Source organism: Anolis sagrei, chromosome 2 (assembly GCF_037176765.1).
Source record: "Anolis sagrei isolate rAnoSag1 chromosome 2, rAnoSag1.mat, whole genome shotgun sequence".
Lineage (NCBI taxonomy): Eukaryota > Metazoa > Chordata > Lepidosauria > Squamata > Dactyloidae > Anolis > Anolis sagrei.
The window spans coordinates 165,284,858-165,309,411 of record NC_090022.1 but is presented as its reverse complement, the minus strand read 5'-3'; the positions used below and the strand labels follow the sequence as shown (position 1 = coordinate 165,309,411).

Sequence of the window (24,554 nt, the reverse complement as noted above, 5' to 3'; positions counted from 1 at the left end):
CTGGATAATGGAGAAAGGCAGGGAGTTTCAGAAAAACATCTACTTCTGCTTCATTGACTATTCTAAAGCCTTTGACTGTGTGGATCATAATAAATTGTGGCAAGTTCTTGGTGGGATGGGCATCCCAAGCCACCTTGTCTCTCTCCTGAGGAATCTGTACAAGGACCAAGTAGCAACAGTCAGAACTGACCACGGAACAACAGACTGGTTCAAGATTGGGAAAGGCGTACGGCAAGGCTGCATCCTCTCACCCAACCTTTTAACTTGTATGTAGAACACATCATGCGATGTGCGGGGCTGGATGAATGCAAAGCTGGGGTGAAAATTGCTGGAAGAAACATTAACAACCTCAGATATGCAGATAACACCACTCTGATGGGTGCAACATTAATGCACCACGGACAACGAGGGATCGCCTAAGTCAGAATATAGAGAACTCCTACCAACGCCCCGCCCCCTTCCTCCTTCCCAACCGCCAATTGGTTCCTCAAGTAGTTCCTGTTTCCCCTCAATCGAGGTCTCCCTTGGTCCGCCGCGCAGCCAATGAGGCTTTAGTGGGCGGGCCCTGGCACTCGTCTCTTGACACGGATGTGTGGTGACGTGACCGCTCATTGGTTGCTCCTGTGGGGGGGCGGGACCAAGGCGAAGGTGCGCACAGGGATAGGATGCGAGGCTGCGGGGGGGGGGGGGGAGTGTGTGTGAGAGAGGGAGAAGGCCTCGCCGGAGGAGGATGGTCCCCGCGGTGGGGCTGCAGCTGACGAGCGCGCCCTCGACGCCGGTGAGTGAAGCCTGGAAGGGGCCTCAGCGCCGCCGAGGACCGAGAGCTCTGGTTCTTCGCCCCTCCGCAGGCTTCTGGGCCCAGAACACCTCAGCTCGGGGCGTGGAGGGAGGCAAGGAGAAGGCTCCGTCGATGGCCGTCAAAGTTTACATTCTGAGGGGAGGCCAAGCCTGAAGGAGAGAAGGCAGGCCGGCCTTGCTTTCCTTCCGCCGAGGCACCTGGTTGAGGAAGGCAGGCTGTGTGTGGGCAGGAGCCAGGCGGGCCCCGAGGAATCAGGGGGGGGGGGGGGGGACGAGGGTGACCTCCATCTCAGCCCAGGACAACACGGGCCGTTAGGCTCCATGCTCAGCAGACAGGGTTCTTTGAAAAGTAGGGTCTTGCATGTGTGAGGCATTGACTCGTAGTGTCCACATTTTAGAGGAGGAAGGTTTGTATACACCCCCCTCAAAGACATAAGCAAAAACACATTACTATTTATTTATCACTAGCTGTCCCCTGCCACGCGTTGCTGTGGCCCACATGGGGGTTCTGTGTGGGAGGTTTGGCCCAATTCTGTCGTTGGTGGGGTTCAGAATGCTCTGTGATTGTAGGTGAACTATAAATCCCAGCAACTACAACTCCCAAATGACAAAATAATATTTATTTTTTTAGTGAAGGACATACATTGGGTTGTTAGGTGTCTTGTGTCCAAATTTGGTGTCAATTCGTCCAGTGGTTTTTGAGTTCTGTTAATCCCACAAACGAACATTACATTTTTATTTATCACTAGCCGTCCCCTGCCACGCGTTGCTGTGGCCCACATAGGGGTTCTGTGTGGGAGGTTTGGCCCAATTCTGTCGTTGGTGGAGTTCAGAATGCTCTGTGATTATAGGTGAACTATAAATCCCAGCAACTACAACTCCTGAATGTCAAGATTCTATTTTCCCCAAACTCCACCATTTGGGCATATTGAGTATTCATGTAGTTTGATCCAGATCCATATGGAGCCCCTGGTGGCGCAGTGGGTTAAAGCCCTGTGCCGGCAGGACTGAAGACCGACAGGTCGCAGGTTCTAATCCGGGGAGAGGCAGATGAGCTCCCTCTATCAGCTCCAGCTCCTCATGCAGGGACATGAGAGAAGCCTCCCACAAGGATGATAAAAACATCAATTCATCCAGGCGTCCCCTGGGCAACGTCCTTGCAGACAGCCAATTTTCTCACACCAGGAGTCACTCCTGACACGACAAAAAAATAAATAAATCCAGATCCATCATTGTTTGAGTCCACAGTGATATCTGGATGTAGGTGAACTACAACTCCAAAACCAAAGGACACTGCCCACCAAACCCTTCTAGTGTTTTCGGTTGGTCGTGGGAGTCCTGTGTGTCACCTTTAGTTCAATTCCATCATTGGTGGAGTTCAAAATGCTCTTTGATTGTATGTGAACTATAAATCCCAGGAACTACAACTCCCCAAATTTTTTTGAGTGAAGGACATACATTGGGTTGTTAGGTGTCTTGTGTCCAAATTTGGTGTCAATTTGTCCAGTGGTTTTTGAGTTCTGTTAATCCCACAAATGAACATTACATTTTTATTTATCACTAGCTGTCCCCTGCCACGTGTTGCTGTGGCCCACTTGGTGGTTGTGTGTGGAAGGTTTGGCCCATGTCTATCGTTGGTGAGGTTCAGAATGCTCTGTGATTGTAGGTGAACTATAAATCCCAGCAACTACAACTCCCAAATGTCAAGATTCTATTTTCCCCAAACTCCACCAGTGTTCCCATTTGGGCATACTGAGTATTCATGTAGAGTTTGGTCCAAATCCATCATGGTTTGAGTCCACAGTGATCTCTGGATGTAGGTGAACTACAACTCCAAAACCAAAGGACACTGCCCACCAAACCCTTCCAGTATTTTCTGTTGGTCATGGGAGAACTGTGTGACAAGTTTGATTCAATTCCATCGTTGGTGGGGTTCAGAATGCTCTTTGATTGTAGGTGAACTATAAATCCCAGCATCTTTTTTTTCGTGTCAGGAGGGACTTGAGAAACTGCAAGTCGCTTCTGGTGTGAGAGAATTGGCCATCTGCAAGGACGTTGCCCAGGGGACGCCCAGATGATTTGATGTTTTTATCATCCTTGTGGGAGGCTTCTCTCATGTCCCCACTTGGGGAGCTGGAGCTGACAGAGGGAGCTCATCCACCTCTCCCTGGATTCGAACTTGCGACCTGTCAGTCTTCAGTCCTGCCGGCACAGGGGTTTAACCCACTGCGCCACCGGGGCTCCTATTTCAGCAACTACAGCTCCCAAATGACAAAATCAATTTTTTTGAGTGAAGGACATACATTGGGTTGCTAGGTGTCTTGTGTCCAAATTTGGTGTCAATTCGTCCAGTGGTTTTTGAGTTCTGTTAATCCCACAAACGAACATTACATTTTTATTTATCACTAACTGTCCCCTGCCACGCGTTGCTGTGGCCCAGTCTGGTGATTTGGAAAATAAAGTAATGAGAAAGTGTTTGTTTCTAATATATGAAATTTCTTTATTCTTGTGGATAAACAGTATTTCTTGTTTCTTTGTCAGTGTTGATGTAAAGAGTGTCTGGTTTGCCGACTCTGGAATATGCAACATATAATTGTCCTCCTTTAGGGGTCCCTTTCAAATCTGTGCTACTATATCTGTGTGTGTGTATGTGAATCATATGCACACTCACATTTCTATCTATATATCTATCTAGATGGCTCTTTGTCAGGAGGGCTCTGATTACATTTTCTTGCCCTGGTGAAGAGAGTTGGACTTGATGGCCTTAATTATTTTCCATCGGTCATGGGGGTTTTGTGTGGGAAGTTTGCCCCGATTCTGTCGTTTGTGGGATTCAGAATGCTCTTTGATTGTAGGTGAACTATAAATCCTAAAAACTACAAATTCCAAATGTCAAGGTCTATTTCCCCCAAACTCCATCTGTGTTCATATTTGGGCATATGGAATATTTGTGCCAAGTTTGGTCCAGACCCATCATTGTTTTGAGTCCACAGTGCTCTCTGGATGTAGGTGAACTACAACTCCCAAACTCAAGGTCAATGCCCACCAAACCCTTCTAGTGTTTTCTGTTGGTCATGGGAGTCCTGTATGCCATGTTTGGTTCAATTCCATCATTGGTGGGGTTCAGAATGCTCTTTGATTGTAGGTGAACTATAAATCACAGCAACTACAACTCCCAAATGATAAAATCAATTTTTTTTAGTGAAGGACATACATTGGGATGTAAAGTGTATGCTGTCCAAATTTGCTGTCAATTCGTCCATTGGTTTTTGAGTTCTGTTAATGCCAGAAACGAACATTACATTTTTATTTATTTATCATGTCAGAAGCGAATTGAGAAAACAGTTATAATGTATTTTTAAAAATACACAAACAAATCATTATACTAAATCATTATACTTTGACTGGAAACTGACCACTTGGAGTGCCTCTAGTGTCACTGTAGGAAGGTCCTCCGTTGTGCATGTGGCAGGGCTCAGACTGAATTGTAGTAAGTGCTCTGTGTCAACTATTTGATGAGACAAATCAATGGTTAAGCTATTCAGCCAGAAATGGAAAAGAAAAGCACAAGATTTATATTTTGGGAAATGGTAGATTTGTGTGAAGCCCAAAGGAGTGGATTGACAACAAATTTGATAGGCTAGGATAGGATATCCAGTCATCAAAATGGTTAATTATCTAGTTTGACTCGATGTAGTGTTAGGCAAATCATTCCTATCATAGTACTATATAGAAAATAATACTGACCCTATGTACATGATTAGGGATATTTAAAGCACCTAATAAATCTTTCCTGCTAATTTTTTCAAGTAGTGTCTGCTGTGACGGTCCTCAGGAAGCATTCAGAAGAAGCATGTTTTAAAAATATGTCTAGGACTTACCCTTATTCTTAAGCCTAAATACATTAATGGATAACTCTTTGCCAAATGTCTATTTATTTATTTCTGCTATGGTGTGTATGTATGTTTGGATGCACATACCGTTATCATCTCTCTTGTAGAGTGAAATTGTTTCTACCTATTTTCTAGAATCTAGCTGTGGATATATTTTCCAGTTATGGGCTTCAAGGTATTTTGACCAATTCACTGGAAAACTTACTCTCAGTTATGATGGCTGAGGCTTCTTAGAATTGAACTCCAAATGCCTGGTGGAACATAGTATGAGAATGGATCTGAAGTGAAAAGAGGGAAGATAAATTTTACTATTGAGGCGCTAATGATTGTTATACTGATGTTTAATGGGGTTACACTCCCCCTGAAGACGCAGGTTCGCAGCTTGAGAGTGATCCTGGACTCGTTGCTGAGCCTGGAACCCCAGGTCTCGGTGGTGGCCGGGAGAGCTTTTGCACAATTAAAACTTGTGCGCCAGCTGTGTCTGTACCTTGGGAAGTCGGATCTGGCCACGGTGGTCCACTCTCTTGTTACGTCCTGATTAGATTACTGCAACGCACTCTACGTGGGGTTGCCTTTGAAGACTGTTCGGAAACTTCAATTAGTCCAGCAGGAGGCAGCCAGAGTACTCACCGGAGCGTCATACAGGGAGCATACCACCCCTCTGCTATGTCAGCTCCGCTGGCCACTGATCCAATTCCGAGCACAATTCAAAGTGCTGGTTTTGACCTACAAAACCCTATACGGTTCCAGCCCAGCATATCTGTCCGAACGGATCTCCCTCTAAATCCCACCTCAGAGTTTAAGATCTTCTGGGGAGGCCCTGCTCTCGGCCCCACCTCTGTCACAAGTGAGATTGGCGGGGACGAGGAGCAGGGCCTTCTCAGTGGTGGCCCCTCACCTATGGAATTCACTCCCCGGGGAAATTAGATCAGCGACATCCCTCCTTTCCTTTAGAAGGAAATTAAAAACATGGATTTGGGACCAGGCGTTTGGGCAATCTGGCAGATAAATAAAGGACTACGACAACTGATAGGAATAGACAATGTAGAATAAAGTATGGACCCTAAGTTGGCGAGCGCTGAGCTTGAGATTGGTTAAGTTCTTGTGGGTTTTTTCGGGCTATATGGCCATGTTCTAGAGGCATTTCTCCTGACGTTTCGCCTGCATCTATGGCAAGCATCCTCAGAGGTGAGGTCACCACTGAGGATGCTTGCCATAGATGCAGGCGAAACATCAGGAGAAATGCCTCTAGAACATGGCCATATAGCCTGAAAAAACCCACAAGAACTTAGTGATTCCAGCCATGAAAGCCTTTGACAATACATTGAGATTGGTTTATTGACTGTGACATATATTGATTGTTTTTTAACTGTTATAACTGTTTTAATTGCTGTTTTTATACATTTATCTGTATTATTGTGTAGGCCTAGTCATAGCATCTTTTTGGTGAGATGGGAACTTTTCTTGCTGCAGTGAGGCATTAATCACTCCCCTTATCCACATGACCAGTCCCCCTATAGCAGTGGTTCTCAACCTGTGGATCCCCAGATGTTTTGGCCTTCAACTCCCAGAAATCCTCACAGCTGGTAAATTGCCTGAGATTTCTGGGAGTTGTAGTCCAAAACACCTGGGAACCCACAGGGTGAGAACCACTGCCCTATAGAAACCGGGAAGGGCAAAAATGCATATTGTAGGTCGCCCTTCTCCAGGGGTCCTGTCCACATCCTTAGGCTGCATGAACTGAAATTTATCAAATAAAACAAGACAAGCAAGAGCAATTTTATCTACAAAGTGTCTTACAAATTCATAACAGATGAGTTTTTAGTGATATTTTTCTCTTTTTTTGTGGGCTGGAGTGTGAAAACTCTGCTGGAAAATACTGTGTAGTTTCAGTGATGACAGAGAAGTAGAATTTCTTTGCCACAATCATTGCCTTCTAGTAACTTTTGCCTGTGTTCAGTTAGACCTGCTCCAAGTCTTCTGTCATTGTCATTCTCCTCTCTGACCCACTCATTTCATCACCACCAGCCCCCTAATGAACCAGAGGTCTTGTTTGGCTCCTCTTAGGTGTGATCATGTCTACAGCCTTGACCATTTCTTTATTCCAGAGATCAGCCAGGGTTTCAACAGAATCAAAAGCAACAGAAAACTCTTCAAGAGTTGTCAGAAATCCATCTGGATCCATCAGTCTGCTAGGGTGAGTCTTCTTAATAGCCCTCCCCCCAGGCCACCCCGTGCACCCTTAACACCCCTGCAGAGGCTCTTTCAACACCCAATCCTTTACAGCAAGCTGCAAAGTATGTTTATCCCCCTTTTTGAAGATGGGGACAATATTTGCTTTTTCCAGTCTGCTGTAACTTCTCTTTTTCTCCAGAATATTCAAATATGATTGCCAGTGGTTCTGAAATTACTTCTGCCAGTTCTTTTAATATCCTTGAATGTAATTAATCTGGCCCTGGAGACTTGAATTCATTTAGAGTAGCTAGATGATACTTTACTGACTCTTTACCTATTCTCTGCTGCATTTCTCCTACCTTACAATCTGCTCTATTATCACCAAATTAACACTGTTTACCTTTTGGGAGAGACATGGAAAGCACTGAGTAGTTCTGCATTTTCTCTGTTCCCTGTTAGCATTTAGCCATCATCTATATGCGGTAGCCCTGTTGGTTTTTTTTTCCTACCATGGACATAACTAAAAAGCCCTTTTTGTTACATTTACCTTCTCTCTAAGTTGCCTGGGCTTGTTCTGCTCTTTGACTTTTCTAACTTTCCCCCTACATATGCTAGCTATTCATTTGAATTCCTCTTTGGTAATTTTTCTCCTTTTCTATTTCCTGTACATAACCTTTTAAAATCTTAGCTCAGTTTAAAGTTCCTTAGACATCCATTCTAGTTTCTCCTATTTTTCCTTCTCATTGAAGTTTTTGAAACTCTGCCACCAATATTTTGCTTTTCAGAAACTCCCATCCATTATTAACTCCTTTCTCTTTTAGTATTCCTGATCATGGGATCACACTCCATTTTTCCTAGGTTTACTGAAATCAGCTTTCTTAAAGTCTGGTTTGTGTGTCCTAATATGCTTGACTTTCTTCACTGGAGAACAAAATCTATAAGAATATGTTGCGCAGCAAGCGGATCTTAGCCACATCTAATGCACAAGACTCACATACAAGAGTAGAAATGAACAGAAAAATCTTTACTCTTAATAACAGAGATGAAATACAAACTTGCAATGTTGCATACAAAAAAAATAAACAGTGCAAGAAACTTACATAGTCTTTGTAAGTTACACAAAATAAGGCATCTTCATCTTAAGTCCAATGAGAAAGTAAAAGATAAACCTTGAGCAAACAGCTATTCCACCATAGCCTCCTTTAGAACAGCATAGCGGCTTCTCTCCAACCTGCTGCTCAGGGCAGAGCCTTTGAGCATAGATTGTGTTGTCTTATTGATAATGTTGTATATTTTATTGTCTATGTTTTTTATTGCTTGCATTGTTGTTTTATTGCTTGTATTGTTGTATTTGGGCTCGGCCTCATGTAAGCCACACCGAGTCCCTTGGGGAGATGGTGGCAGGGTACAAATAAAGTGTTATTATTATTATTATTCCTCAGACAACAAGCTCTCCAGAACTGTATTCTAAAAACCCATACAGTTATACCCTATTGAGTGTGGTCCAAGATTGCTGGTTGACCTACATTACCAGCTGCACATAATTACCATCATAAGGCTTTTCTTCAACACACACACTTGGTCCTGCTACTACTTACTGTAACAAGTTACACCTAAGGAACCCACCCCGTTCACTCCATTTACCAGGTCATCACTATTGGTTAGGATCAGATCAAGAATAGCTGATCCCCTCGTTGCCTCCTCTACTTTTGAACCATGAAATTGTCTTCAAGTCAAGTGAGAAATTGGTTTCTTGGTATTATTAGCAGTGTTTGTTTTCCAACAAATGTCAGAATAGCTATCGACAAGGCAAGGGGATTCCAAAACTGCTATCAAGACCAACTCAGACAGCTCAGGAAAGGAGACTATTGAACAGTGGAGTGGTCAGTACAGGAAGATGGGAGGGATGTGGAGGCCCTCCTCTTGGTCCCACCACCGTCTCAAGCGCGGTTCGTGGGGATGAGAGAGAGGGCCTTCTCAGTGGTGGCCCCCCGTCTCTGGAACGCCCTTCCAAAGGAAATAAGACAGGCCCCATCCCTCCCCTCTTCGTAAGAGCTTGAAGACCTGGTGGTTTTCAAGCCTTTGAAAATGACCAGTTCTAACTCAGCCTCACACTTTGTCTAATACGACCTTATTCTTCTTACCAGTTACCCAGATTCTTTCCTCTAATCGGCCCTGGAATTGACAGCCACAGACCTAATATTATTGTTGCCTGCCATAGCATTGCACTTAATTCCCAGGCCCCCTAGAATTTTTGGGCTTGCACAAATCTTGGCCCGGCCTTTTAAATTTTTAATTGCCTTGAACAGGCAGGATTACTTTTAATATATGTGTGTTATGGTGAGATATTTTGTTTGTTAATCTTATGGTTATGTTGTTTTTACTCTGTATGTTTTGTGATATTACTTGGGAATCGCTCTGAGTCCCCTCGGGGAGATGGAGCGGTGTATAAATAAAGTATTATTATTATTATGTGTTTGTTTGTTTCAGCCAAATACTTTCTAAGGCAAAAATGAAGAATCCGCTTTATACATTAATGAACAGAAATACAAACAACAACCAGTGTTGCCTAGTAATATTTAGTTGGCCTTTTGCCTTGTTTTTCAGCATGTGCCTTTCTTTTAGCATTTTTAGCAGGAGTGGGCAACTGTGAAAAGCTAGGGGACCACATTAGCCATCTAGGACAATGTCACCTCTTGTTTTTGTTTTTAATTTAAATACTGTTTTTACATTTAACGGGAAAAAGTACAATCAGCAATAAAACCTATGAAAACAAATTGTTTATGAGGATTTATTTTTGGAGATTGACTCTATCAGAATTAACAATGGGGTAAAAAAACAGGATAGTGACCATAACAGCTATACTCCAAATCTAAATCAGGCTCCTCAGTATTTTAGTCTTGGTAGCAAAATAGTTCTGATTCAGTGGGATCCCATTTGTTGTGAACATACAACGCCACATCAAATTTGCTTCCTGGATTTTTTTAAAAAACAAATGCTTTATTTTTTTATCCCACTTTTAACCTGATATAGTGTCTTAAGGTGGCAATCTCAAAGATAGAATCCAGAAAAAAATAGATGCTCTTTTCAGCTTTTCCTATTCTTGCCCTGAATAAAGGTTTTAAAACCTGAACTCTTACAACCCTACACTTATTTCTTCTGATGGTATTAAGGAGGAAGTCCTCTTCATAGGACTCCTGAAGATTCTGTGAGTAAGATGTGAGTAAGATGTCATCCTCGTTTTTTCATGCTAGAGTTTTTAATAGCTGGCGTTCAGTTGCACTGGGAAGCAATTCTTGCCTCATCTTTTGATAGGGAGAGTAAACCTTCCTCAGCCTAGATCCCCTGAGTACCTAGCGTCAATTGGAGAGATATGTTCCTCTGTGACATTTGGCACAGGAAGCTTTTATTCATCTTTGGAGGAGGATTTTTCTAGCAGGGGCATGAGGCAGGTCTGCAAGCATACTGTCCAACCTGAGTATTTCTGTTCAATGTGTAGCAGACAAAAATAATTTCCCCTGTTTTTACAAATATTCAGATTAATTCTAAGAGGTTGGCTCCTACTGACATAGTAAACTTGTGAATTTGTGCTTGAGCTATGCAGCTTCAGACAGCAGGTGGGTGATTGTGTAAAAATGCTTTTATGGTCTACACTAGGGGTCCACAAACTTTTAAAAAGAGGGCCAGGTCACAGTACCTCAAACTGGTGGAGGGCCGGATTATAATTTTAAAAAAACAACACGAATGAATTCCTATGCGCACTGCACATATTTTATTTGTAGTGCAAAAAGCACTTTAAAATAATACAATAATTAAAATGAAGAACAATTCTCATAAATATAAGCTTATTAGTATTTCAATGAGAAGTGTGGGCCTGCTTTTGGCTGATGAGATAGGATTGTTGTCGTTGTTGTTGTTGTTATTATGTGCTTTCAAGTCATTTCAGACATAGGTTGACCCTGAGTGAGGGCCGGGTAAATGACCTTGGAGGGCTGCATTCGGACCTTGGGCTGTAGTTTGAGGACCCCTGGTCTACACATATGGTCTGTTTGAATATACGACACATAGTAGAATGCTAACAGCATTGTAAACAGACCCTCAACAGGGAAAGTACTAATAATTATTTGCTGATCATTAGACAGGGCAAAAATAAAGTTTGTCTAAGTGGACAGTTGATAACATTTGCAACCTTATTTCTTATGTGGACTCTGCTAATTTAGAAAAACATCACAAGAAGCCAGTAAATGTTTAACTTTAAAGTATTTAAAATAGGTTTTCAAAGAGCAGTAGAGTGCTTGATATTTTAGAATTTTTACAAGCTTTGCTATGATTTTATTTTGTTTTCTAAGATCCTTTTGTCCCAAGCTATGCCAGAGATGACAGAGAAGGCGCCTCTGAAGAAGCAGCATCGGTAAGTGCTAAACTTACTGGGGTTAGTGCGATTGAATCAAGAGGTCAGTATATAGGGCAAGGTGGGACTCATACTTTGTTGGACAGCAATTTTCAAATAGCATGGGCAGGTGAATGAGGGCAGGGGGTGGTCAGCAACTGAAAAACCAAAAGTAAAAAAAAAACCTTAAATACATATATAGTTAATAATTGATATGGTATTACAAAGTAGCACTGTTACCTGATTATTTTTAAATTTTAGGGATCCAAATCTCTCTCTGATTCTGAAAGAAAATGTGGTAATGATATTTTAGGGGAAGCCTATCCTATTTGTTACTCTCCTTTTCACGGTTACTAAACAAAACCTTTTAAAACAATTACATTAAAATTTAAAAACTATTAAAGCTTGTGCGCCAGCTGCACCTGTACCTTGGGAAGTCAGACTTGGCCACAGTGGTCCACGCTCTCTATCTAGGATAGACTACTGCAACGCACTCTATGTGGGGTTGCCTTTGAAGACTGCTCGGAAGCTTCAAATAGTCCAACGAGAGGCAGCCAGGTTAATAATTGGGGCAGCATACAGGGAGTATACATCTCCCATGTTACGCTAGCTCCACTGGCTGCCAGTTTGCTACCGGGCACAATTCAAAGCCAGATTTTGTTCATTTTCATGGTTTGCTCCTTTCTGCTGAAATTGTCCACATGCTTGTGGATTTCAATGGCTTCTCTGTGTAGTCTGACATGGTGGTTGTGAGAGTGGTCCAGCATTTCTGTGTTCTCAAATAATATGCTGTGTCCAGGTTGGTTCATCAGGTGCTCTGCTGTGGCTGACTTCTCTGGTTGAAGGAGTCTGGACCATTTCTAACAACCACCATGCCAGACTACACAGAGAAGCCATTGAAATCCACAAGCATGTGGACAATTTCAACAGAAAGGAGCAAACCATGAAAATGAACAAAATCTGGCTACCAGTATTAAAGAACTCTAAAATTAGAACAGCAAAACAGCAGAGGGGAAACAATCAGGGACATCTAATCACCTCTTAACAAAAGATTGCCCCAGGCACTGCCAGGCCATCAAATGCTAATCAAGGTGGTCAGTTGAAACATTCACACCTAGCTCCAGCAGACAAGAGTTCTGTGTCCCACCCTGGTCATTCCACAGATATATAAACCCACTTTCCTAGTTCCAACAGACCTCACTACCTCTGAGGATGCTTGCCGTAGATGCAGGCGAAACGTCAGGAGAGAATGCCTCTTGACCATGGCCATATAGGCCAAAAAAACCTACAACAACCCAGTGATTCCGGCCATGAAAGCCTTCGACAGTACAATTTCTAAGGTGTTACAAGATCCCTTTGCATTCTATAAATTGTTACAATAAAAGCCAGCATGTCAAAGGTGCTGCCACATTTCTTTTTTTCCTCTCTCGCCTTTCTTTTTGTACCATAGGAGACAAATAGGGCTACGTTTTTTAATTCTGTGTATGCTTACTTTTGAACAAACATATTTGGATCAGATTAAAAACTGCCTGAAGTACACAGAAGTATTTGGTTACTGATGAAAGCTTGATTAAAGTTATTTCCCAATGTAGTTTTACATCAAATACTTTTCTTTTATTTTACTACATTCTTGTTTTTCCATTTGCCAGAAACAAATGTAAAATAAAAAGTTCTTTATCCTCATTTGACCCGAATTATAGGACAATAGTAAAGTGTGTCTAATTTTTTTCATGCTGTCTGTTTGAGTTTTGTTTTGTTTTTTTACAGAAAGAAAAACCGTGAAACTCATAATGCAGGTAGGAGGTGCTTTTTTAATGCATGCAAATATCAGAGCTTTTAATTAATTTATTTATTTATTTACCATATTTATATACCGCCTTTCTCAACCCGAAGGTGACTTTTTTGCACCAAAAGAAAAAAACTCTAATTACTTTGAACATGCTGCCAATATTCTGTTCTGTTTGTTTTTTCCCTAGTGGAAAGACATCGAAAGAAGAAGATTAATGCTGGAATAAATAAAATTGGTGAGCTAATTCCATGTTCCCCAGCACTGAAACAGGCAAGTAGTCCACTGCCAACATTGGTTCATATAATATTGTTTGTGTGATCAAAATCTTAGCTGAATTAAATGAATTGTGCATGTGGTTCCAGCACTGTACAGAACCATGTGTTTCCTTCTTTTAACTACATTTATATGGACCACATAATCTATGTTAAGTGACATTGCCATACATTGGGGCCAAGATGACCCTCTGCTTTGTGTAGATGCCATGGAGCAATATCTCACCTTCCTTGTAGAAGGACCATCAGAGTGCCAACGAATCAGAAACTATAGTTAACTATGCCTTGCTATTATATTGGACCTGGTATTAATTATTAGTATAAGTGTAACATGCACAACTATTACAAAAACTGTAGATTGCAAATCACAATTTCTATGTTCCAAGAAATTCTACATTGAATGTAACATGAGAACATTCACACGATTAATTAGAGACTGTATATAAATAGAAGATAGTTTATCAATACTTTGTCAACACAGTGAACTTAGAGCTTCCAAAATAACAATTACTATATGCCAGGAGATTCTTCATAGGTACATGACATTAGAAATAGTAACTCAAATATAGTTGAATGTCATATAATGAAACTTCAGTTTCCAAAATCACAATTTCTATGTAGTAGAAAGTTCTTCTTCAATAAACAATGTCAGGCACAGTGACACAAAATAACACTTTATATGTTGTGGAAAGTTCTTCTTCAATAAACAATATCAGTGACAGTGACACACAACAAGGTCTCCCGGGTTGTTTCCCTTGTTTCGTAATATCTTCTTCAGGTGTTATGATGTTTTAATTCACTAAATAAGAAACACAGCAACATACAGATAATAGATATACTACTTGAAGTGACTGGACTGACCTTGAAGGAGCTGGGGGTGTTGACGGCCGACAGGGAGCTCTGGCATGGACTGGTCCTTGAAGTCACGAAGAGTCGGAGACGACTGAACGAATGAACAACAACAACACAATCCCCGAATTGACATAGTTTTGAAAAGGTTGTTGTTGTACATGCTTGACTACTTACATTCTAATTGGTAGCTATTGGTTCTGTTTTGGGTTCCTATCAGCATTTATAGTCTTTGGATTCACTAGATAGGAAAAGGACAATATATAAACAAAATGGTATAATAAAATGCCCAAACACCCCACTGTTTGAGGGGATTTTCAAAACCCATGTAAGTCTACTTACATTCCTGTAAACAGCCTAGGCTCTGAGTGAGGAGTTCTAAATTGAGCAGTTGTGATGGTAACAGGTGACTCTTAAGTAAGATAGAATGTTACAGGAAGCAAGTGTAATCCATTCTTTCATTAAGCCCTTGGGGGATAAGTGTTTGTAATTTGAAAATCCAAAATGACTCTCTCTGTAACAAGTACCTTTTCACATCAGCATGAGGTTTAGCTGATACTTTCTCCAAAGCACAAAATTTAAAGCTATAGCAAGTGTGTGCCTTCTCTTGGAAATGTGCATATAAATGTGCATATAAAGAAGAGTCAGTAGACCCATTTCTTATTCTGATTTTCAGGGGTCTGGTGGTCATCCCAACATATAGCAATTTACACGGACATTGGAGTACGTAGACAATATTGTCCGTGGAGCATGTAGTGAAGTGCTGCAAGGTGATATGGATATTTAATGTGGGATGTGAGAATGTTTTGCCCTTCAAGGACTGAGAACAGCAGTCACAATGAGCACAGCTAAAAGGACCCTTAATAATCTGATTTTGAGGTGTGATTGGAGAGAGGTATTCCGAATGAATCATAATGTCTCTTAAGTTTTTAGAGCTTTTATGGGCAATTATAGGTGTGCTTTGGCATCCTGGGATGTTTTGTATTAAATGCCAGTGTTTAAAGATGATCTTTTTGATATCGGATGAGTATTGTGTTAAAGTTAGAGGCCAGATAATGCGATCGTTATGTTTTCTAGGTCTTTCTTGTAGTAGTACCTTCCTGTTAATGGAGTTGGCCTTATTGATAGCTGTGTTCAGAATCCTGTTGGGGTATCCTCTTTCTCTAAACTGTGTTTGCAAAATACCCACTGAAGAATCAAAATCTTTCTGGGTGCTAGAATTACGTTTTAATCTTAAAAACTGGGAGTATGGTAAATTGGATTTCAATGAGTGATGGTGAAAACTGGAAAAAGTAGGAATTAATTTTTATAAATAATAAATAAATAAATAAATCTGTTGGCTTGCTGTAATTTTCCATTGTGTCCTAGTCTCCAGGGCCGCAGAAAACAAGTTCACTCCCTCCTCCCTATGACTTCCTCTCACATATTTATACATGGCTATCATATCTCCTCTCAGCCTTCTCTTCTTCAGGTTAAACATACCCAGCTCTTTAAGCTGCTCCTCATAGGGCTTGTTCTCCAGACCTTTGATCATTTTAGTTGCATTCCCATCACTACAGAAAACTAGTGGCATTGGTGGGTGATAAGACATAGTGATATACAGGGTGAAGCAGCATAACTCCTTTTTTCAAAACTTAATAAAACCCATTGTATGAATCAGAATTTTTTTATAATGTTGTTTTAGATATTTTTGAAGATCAAATTAGGTAGGTGATGTCCCCCATTCTCCATACACTGAGTAAACTGATTTCTGCCATTTGTCATTACTCTTGCCAGCATAGCAGGCATTATGTTGGCAATTTCTTCCTGGATGTTGGTCTTCCAATCTTGTAGGGTCCTTGGACGGTTCACATAAACACGGGATTTCAAAAAAAACCCATAGAAAAAAATCACAAGGGGCCAAATCTGGAGAGCAGGCCGGCCACTCCAAATCCGCTCGAAAAGTAGGCCTCAACAGCAAAAACATGCCCCTCACTGTTCCAACGCATGATGGCGACTGAACTGTGTCAGAACAAAACTTTATACTCCCGCCTCTCAAACGAGACCACTAGTGCTCCGCTACGTCTTCAACCGACTGAATGGCACGCACTTTTAAAAAGGAAGTTATGCTGCCTCACCCTGTATTTTTTTTCTAGGCCAGTTTATTTAATACAGTGTTCTAATCCATATCAGTGGTTTATACAGATCATGTGAATGTAGTACTCATAGTACCCTAAAGATTTATGTTCCTTTTCTCAAGAGGAAATAGACAATCCTACTTGCCTTAAAAACAGTAGTAAGTAAACATTTCATATTAATGTAACTTAATCTTTAATTATCTCAGTCAAAAGAAATGTTGAAGGTTTGTAGAGAGCAGTCCTGTCCAAGTTTCAAAGCGTGTCACTTAAATGTTTTCCCTAATTATCTGTATTTTTTCCTACAGAGTAAAAACATGATTCTCGATCAAGCATACAAATATATAACCGAAATGAAGAGGCAAAATGACGAACTTCTCTTGAATGGAGGAAATAATGAGCAAGGTGAATAATCTACTTTATACAAAATGGGGATGAATTTTATCTTGAGCTCTCTTTCCCATTCAATTAGGAGCTGCCATAGAGAACACTGTGACACAGGAATTCATATAATGAGTAGCCTTCCTTTAGCATTTGAATGACTTATCTGGTGGCACTTCCAGCCCCCATCAATTAGCTGCTAGTCTCCTAGTCTGTGCCATCAATTAGCTGCTAGTCTGTGTCATAATAGTATTCTCCCCTTTAGGTTGAAGTTGCTAAATCAAATTTTTGTCCAGATTATTTGAGCACTTTTAAAAGAACTCTGCTCCTCCTGTAAATGGTTGTACTATTATTTTGAAATAACCTGTAGATTTTGCAGATGGAAGACATGGACGTGGCAAGTCTTACTAAAAATATTTTCCTCTGGATGTAGTGATTCTCCTTTCCAAACAATTCTTAGTTGAATGAATGAAGTATGGTTAAAAGAGCCAGCACAATTAAATAAAGATTAATTTTTAAAACAAACAAATAAATAAAGATTGTTGTAGGTATTGTTAATGTAGTGCTATCTTCATTTATTTATCTTATTGTCTATGTGTTTTTAATTGCTTGTATTGTTGTTGTTTTTGCTTGTTATTACTGTGTTGTGGGCTCGGCCTCATGTAAGCCGCACCAAGTCCCTTGGGGAGATGGTAGCGGGGTACAAATAAAGTGTTGTTGTTGTTGTTGCTATTATTATTATTATTATTATTATTATTATTATTATTATTTGTTCCTAAAAATGTACAGCTGTTGTTATTTTTCTAAGAGTCTTTGATTACTGGTATTTTTTATTTGCTTTGCAGCTGAAGAAATAAAAAAGCTGAGAAAGCAGCTGGATGAACTCCAGAAAGAAAATGGGCGCTTTATATCGTTATTGAAAGCCAATGACATTTGCCTTTATGATGATCCTACTATCCATTGGAAAGGGAACCTGAAAAATGCAAAAGTTTCTGTCGTTATCCCAAATGATCAGGGACAAAAGAAGAAAGGAAATCTGAAAAGTGCAAACATTTCTGTTGTCATCCCCAGTGATCAACTGCAGAAGAATATAATTGTATATTCCAATGGCAGTCAGCTTAATGGAAGTAACCAGGGGGCTTCTGTCCAGGGAATAACTTTTAATATCAGTCCTAATTTGCAGAAGCAGACGGCTAATGTTGTTCCTGTCCAGAGAACCTGCAATCTGGTTACTCCCGTGACTATTTCAAGTATTTACTCCACAGAAATCAAGTCAGGGGGTCAATTCCCAGTTTCTCAATTGGCTTCAGGCCTGTCAAATCCAGCCAAGGAAATTCTTGAGCCCTCTGCCTCTGAGAATGAGCAAAATGTATCTGTTTGTACTACTGCCAGCTCAGTGAATGCCTTGCCTGTCATGAGGATACAGCCTGAAATGCAAAGTTCAGCACAAGAAGAAGATACCTCCAAATCTAAAAATAGTCAGGAGAGCTTTGGGACTATTGAAGATGTGAGTGTGCCCAACGGCATCCTTCCTTCTAATGCCAATGTGAACCTATCTCACTCTCACCTGGCGGAAACGGCTTCTAAAGAAGATTCAGAAAGTGGGTCCCTAGAAAGCTGTATTGTTTCGACGCCTGAGGCCATTTGTACCCCATTGGTTTATGAAAAGCCCTTGACAGAAAAGAAAATCCGAAGCAGTGAAGCACCTGCAGCATCTGCAGCAGACATCTTGAAGTCGGGAACAGAAACCCACACATTACCTGCTACTACCTTAGATAAGTGGCCTTTCCCCAGTTCCTCCAGTGTTGGTTCTCCAGGCTCAAAAAGTCTCGGAGGCCTGGCACGGATCACCTCTGCTGGTAACACCCAGACCACCTGGACTACTTTGCAGCTGACAGGGAACACTGTTCAGCCTGTAAACCATACTCTACCCAACATTATGACAACCCTCTTAAATGAACCAGTTAGTGATGCTAGTACTATAGCTCCTACTCCTAGCAGGATTTTGGCAACTTCTACCGGATTTAATAATCTTCAGCCTGCCGAAGAACAGACAGCTGATCAAATTATGGCTACTTTGCCATCCTACCCGCCTTTACCTATGCAGCCATTGGTCACAAAAGCACAGGTTGTAGCTCAGCCTGCAGGTGGCCTTCTTTCTCTGAACTCAGCTATGCAGGTGATCCAGATGCCACAGCCGGTAGGTCCGCCTGTTGCTGTGCCATCCGCTAATCAAAATGTGGTTATTCTACAGCCACCCAATGCCAGTCCCTGTCCACCTGTGTTAAGGACTGACCTCCCCAACCAGACTGTTAGCCAACAAATTGTAATTATACAGACAGCTAACCCAAATCCTCTCTCCCTGTTTTCTGCCCCACCTCCTGTCAGAATGCCGGTGAATGGAGCCTCACTCCTAACACATGTTGGCAATTCTATGCAAAATTCCTCAAGCCCTCAGATGTTTGGGGGAAAGCATCTTGTCCATATTTTACCAAGACCATCTTCTTCTTCTCCTTCATCTTCTGGCTTAACACAAACACTTTCAGTTGCAATGTCTAATCAACAGCTTCCACAAACTATTTCTTTAAATGGGCAGCTGTTTGCCTTGAAGCCTGTGAAGTCCTGTTCTGGTAGTTCAGATCAAACCCCTATGCAAATTATTCAGCCTACTACCAGTGAAGATCCAAATACCAATGTTGCCCTCAATACATTTGGTGCTTTAGCTAACCTCAATCAAAGCATATCACAAATGGCTGGGCAGAGCTGCCTGAAGGGGTCAGCCAATCCGCATGTCAATCCGCCTGCAGTTAGCAGCCAAAGCACACCAAGTAAGCCTGTATTGCTGCCGTCCACAACTGCGCCCTCCTCAACCAGTGAGAGCTCTGTATTAAGTAGTGTTTCGCATTCAGAAGAGACTTTACCCCAAAAATCCTCTCTTCATTTAAGTGCAAAATGTTCTAACAAAAACTCAAGTACTAGAAAATGCTCAATGTCTGGCACCAATCTTGCATGCCAAATGAATTCTTCCAAAGATTCGAAGAAACTTAATAATGTGAATGTGGATGCTCCATGTGAAAATTCAGTAAGTGATAGTTTGCTTGAAAACATGCCAGCTAATGCGTTACAGAGCTTTGTCTTGCCACAAACAGATGGCAGGATCTCATCTAATGACACAAATACTTCTGATTCTCAGTCCAAAGGGGGACTGAGTGTTGAACAACACGTAGACTCTGTTCTGTCATCTGACTTGAATGCAACTGTCATGCCTCAATCTTTGCCCCTCGTATCATCATCATCGGGACAGTTTGAAGGAGTTGCTCCTGTTTCCACAGGCTGTGATTCTCCAAGACTTCAAACATGCAAAGTTCAAACCCATTCAATACTGAGTTCAGAGTTATCAGAATCATCCAAATGTATTTCGATCAGTCCCTTGCCATCCTCTTCTTCTATCTCACATTTGACAATTTCTCAGACTTCTGTGACATCTGTTACAAATGGGGGGATAAGTGCAGAGAATATTCCTAGAACAGATGTTTCGGATATCTGCAGAGCGGAGCAAAATTGTTCCATAGTAATGCAGGCCACAGATTTGTTGGAAGAACAAGGCCTAACTAAGATGCTGTCTGATTTTAGCAAAGTAGGGGAAGTTGTGGAAAAGAACTTTTCAGTAGAGCACACAGGCTTTTGCACCCAAAGGACTAAATCAATTCTAGACTCAAGTGATGAATTGACAGGGAAGGAGGAAGGCCTCTTGTTGATGAATACTGAAGAGGAAAATCTTGCCCAGACTCATTCCTGCTCCTCTGAACAGGAAACGGTTGCCGCCAACAGGCAAGCGGACTCTCCCATGTCTACTAGCTCAGGCTCCAGTTGCGGTTTCTCGGTAGCCTCCATGTTGCCAGAAACTTGTAGGGAAAGCGTGCCTAATAGCACTTCGGTGAATACATGTAACAGCTGTACATTTTCAGAACAAACAGATATTGTTGCACTTGCGGCAAGAGCCATTTTTGACCAAGAGACACTGGTAAAAGAAACAAGAACTCCTGCTTCCAAAGCTGATGATGTGGGAAGAGAGCAGTCTTTGAAGTCCCACGTAACTAAAAACGTAGACCAAATAGAAATCACACCAAACAACTTTAATACTCAGAATTCTAATGCTCAGAATTCAGTACAAGTAAACAATGATAGGTCAGCTGAAAAACAAAGCTGTTCTATAGAAGTAGAAATGTCTAGCACAGCTTTGCAAATTCCAACCCCCCAATCTTCAAGCACATCAAGCTTGAGTGTTAACAATCTCATACACCAAACTTGCATCATCAACCCTGCTGTCAGCTGTTCAAGTTTACCCTCACCATCAAACCAAGTGACTCAGTCCATGACTGTCAATTCATACATGAATCAATCTCCAGGCCAGTCGCCAGCACTAATGACAGAGTATGCTTCAGAACAGCTGTCTGCTCTTCAAACCAGCACCATGCAGGCTCCTCTGTTGCGTGAGCCACAGTTGAAACAGCAGGCCCAGGGAAGCCGCAAAGACTCAGCAAAGCGTGCAGTTCAAGATGATCACCTGCTTTCCACACCAAAGAGACAGAAACAGTGCCAGACAGCACCTCTGCAACTGGAGGACATGGGTCTGCTCCACCAAACATCTGATAATATTTCAGATCAGAATCAAATCCTTGTCAATCAGATCCCCAACTCTTCCAACCTTGCAGTGGCAGTAAGTAGTCAAGGGCATACTGATGGGCATAGCAGGTTATTTCCCAGCAATAATTTTGTGCCACCTGCTCTGAGGCAAGCTGAAGTTCAGTGTAATTCTCAGCCTTCTGTTTCAGATCAGGCAGGGCAGCACTTGTCAACTATTCAACATACTCCTGCTCAGAGCATAGCTCACCTTCATAGTAACCACCCTTATATAAAGCAGCAACAACAGCAGCAAGCTGGGCAACTAAGAGAGAGACATCAGTTATATCAGCTCCAGCATCACATTTCTCATGCAGAAACATCTATCCACTCTCAAGCCCACATTGTCCACCATCAAAGAGTAATGCATCAAGAAGTACAAATGCAAAAGAAAAGAACTCTTGTCCAAGGAGCCCACCCCACCACACTTCCTTTACAACAGAAGCATCATGGAAATGACCAGCGGTCAAAGACCAACCAGTCTCACCCCCATCACTCACAATTGCAGCAGATGCAGCAGCACTATGCCTCTTCCCAGTCTGAGAAGAGCTGTGAGAATCCTACAACAAACAGATCTCACCATAGCCACCCGCAAAGCCACCTGAATCAAGATCTTCTGCATCAGCAGTCACCAGATGTGGGCAACAGGCAATCAGGTTCAGGAGTTTCTTCTGAGCATGTGCCAGGACATAACCAGATTCAGAGGCTTATGACCTCCAGGGCTTTGGAGCAGCAGATGGTGTCGCAACCCAGTATTGTTACCAGGCCATCAGACATGGCCTGTGTTCCTCACAGGCAAGAAAGAAATAGAGTCAGTAGCTATTCTGCAGAGGCACTTATTGGGAAATCCCCATCTAATTCAGAGCAGAGGTTGGGGATATCCATTCAAAGTTCGAGGGCCTCGGAGCATCTTGAAATGAGAAATTTCCTGGATGTGTCTCGGAATAAAGGGTTGGCAATTCATAATATGCAGGGTCGAATGTCTGTAGAACATACAGTTGGATCAGATGTTCAAAGGCTTTCTGAATGCCAGACATTCAAAACAAATGGCACAAATCAACAGTCCACAAGCAATTTTGATGTACAGTCCTCAAGAAACAGTGAAATAGGTAATTCCATGCCCACCCTCAGGGCTATGCAGACACAGGCTTTTCGAATTGCTCAAAATGCTGGTTTGCCTTTAGACAGACAGAAGAGATTGCCGTATCAGCCGGTTCAGGGCATTTCATCAGGAAACGCTCTTCCTCCTTCAAGGGACAATGAAAACACATGCCATCAAGGCTTCATGCAGAGTTTACTTGTCCCTCATCTTGGAGATCAAGCCAGTGGAAGCCAGCGACCCATTTCAGAGCATCAGAGAAATTCACAGTGTGCGTCTGCTTCAAACGTTGAATATAATTGTTCCCCAGCAAGAGACAGTATTCACATTCGAAGAGAAGGCGATGGGCAGAATAGGGAAAGTTGTGACATGTCTCTTGTTACTATTAATAGTCGGAACAATTCGTTAAATATTCCCTTTTCAAGCTCTTCTGGAGATATTCAGGGCCGCAACTCAAGCCCCAACATTTCTGCTCAGAAATCCAATCCCATGCGAATGACAGAGAGTCATGGAACAAAGGGACACATGAATGCTCCAGTTTCCAGCAATGTTCATGGTATTATCCGACCTCCTCTTCAACATCCACCAGTCTCTCGTGGGAATGCTGACCAAGTCCCACCATCCATTCGTCAGCCAAATTCTTCAGCTACTCACCGATCAAGGCATCCTCTGCAGGATAGCAGTTCTAAAGTACGCCAGCCTGAAAGGAACCGTTCCGGCAATCAAAGACATGGTGGCATGTTTGATCCTAGTCTTCCTCACCTTCCTCTGGCTGCTAGCAGCAGTATGATCCTTGGACGGCAACAGCCTGCCCTAGAGAAAAGAAGCAGCATTGTGAGATTCATGTCTGAAGGAGCACAAGTCTCTAATGAAAGTGTGGTTCCTGATCAGCAGTCTCTCTCCCAAAACTTTGGATTCCCTTTTATTCCTGAGAATGGAATGAATCCCCCAATAAATGCCAACACGTCATTCATTCCACCTGTGACTCAGCCCAGTGCTACTCGGACACCGGCTCTGATTCCAGTAGATCCTCAAAATACTCTGCCATCTTTTTATCCTCCATATTCTCCTGCCCATCCCAGCCTGTCCAATGACATTTCGCTACCTTACTTTTCGAATCAAATGTTTTCTAATCCAAGCACAGAGAAACCCAATGGTGGAACTTTAAATAATAGGTTTGGCTCTATCTTATCTCCTCCCAGACCAGTTGGTTTTGCCCAGCCAAGTTTCCCCCTTTTGACAGACATGCCCCCAATGCACATGGCCAATTCATCACACTTATCCAATTTTAATTTGACTTCTTTATTCCCAGAAATAGCAACAGCTCTTCCTTCAGATGGTTCGGCAATTTCACCTTTGTTGTCAATAACAAATACTTCTGCTTCTGACACTTCCAAGCAATCATCGAACCGCCCTGCTCATAACATAAGCCATATACTCGGTCACGATTGCAGTTCAGCTGTATGAAATACAGAGTTAAAATGATGGTATGTCTGTGCATAATGTATTTTGTATATATATTTGGAGTTGCTACCCCTGAAGTTATCTCTTGTTTGTTAGATAGGTGTCTAACAAACAGTTACTTCTCAGTTTGTCCATCCCCATGTTGCTACCTATGAGTGCCTATGTCAGTATTCACTTGTGAAAACAACATTTTCATTTCTGGGTTGTTGTAGGTTTTTCCGGACTATATGGCCATGTTCTAGAGGCATTTTCTCCTGACGTTTCGCCTGTAGCTATGGCAAGCATCCTCAGAAGTAGTGAGGTCTGTTGGAAGTAGGAAAATGGGTTTATATATCTGTTCAATGACCAGGGTGAGACAAAGGACTTTTGTCTGCTAGAGCTAGGTGTGAATGTTTCAACTGACCACTTTGATTAGCATTTAATGGCTTGGAAGTGCCTGGGGAGAATCTTTTGTTGAGAGTGATTGATGTGCCTGATTGTTTACTCTCTGTTGTTTTGCTGTTTTTGAGTTTTTGAGTTTTTTAATACTGGTAACCAGATTTTGTTCATTTTCATTAAATGCTAATCAAGGTGGTCAGTTGAAACATTCACACCTAGCTCTAGCAGACAAAAGTCCTTTGTCTCACCCTGGTCATTGAACAGATATA

The 24,554-nt window shown here is 41.9% G+C and overlaps 1 protein-coding gene across 2 annotated transcripts; it reads left to right on the top strand.

The window, feature by feature from the left end:
- Nucleotides 1-694: 694 nt before the first annotated feature.
- On the top strand, nucleotides 695-23,933 carry USF3 (upstream transcription factor family member 3). 2 transcript variants are annotated; one of them, XM_060763376.2, is made up of 7 exons: nucleotides 709-778; nucleotides 6,800-6,888; nucleotides 11,216-11,277; nucleotides 13,024-13,052; nucleotides 13,233-13,315; nucleotides 16,589-16,685; nucleotides 17,507-23,933. In XM_060763376.2, exons 3-7 carry the CDS (start codon nucleotides 11,234-11,236, stop codon nucleotides 23,908-23,910), a joined length of 6,657 nt encoding a protein of 2,218 aa, XP_060619359.2. In that variant the 5' UTR covers nucleotides 709-778; nucleotides 6,800-6,888; nucleotides 11,216-11,233; the 3' UTR covers nucleotides 23,911-23,933. The 2 variants fall into 2 exon arrangements, with proteins under 2 accessions (XP_060619358.2, XP_060619359.2); XM_060763375.2 differs by lacking the exon at nucleotides 6,800-6,888 and having other exon boundaries at nucleotides 695-778.
- The last annotated feature ends 621 nt before the right edge of the window (nucleotides 23,934-24,554 follow it).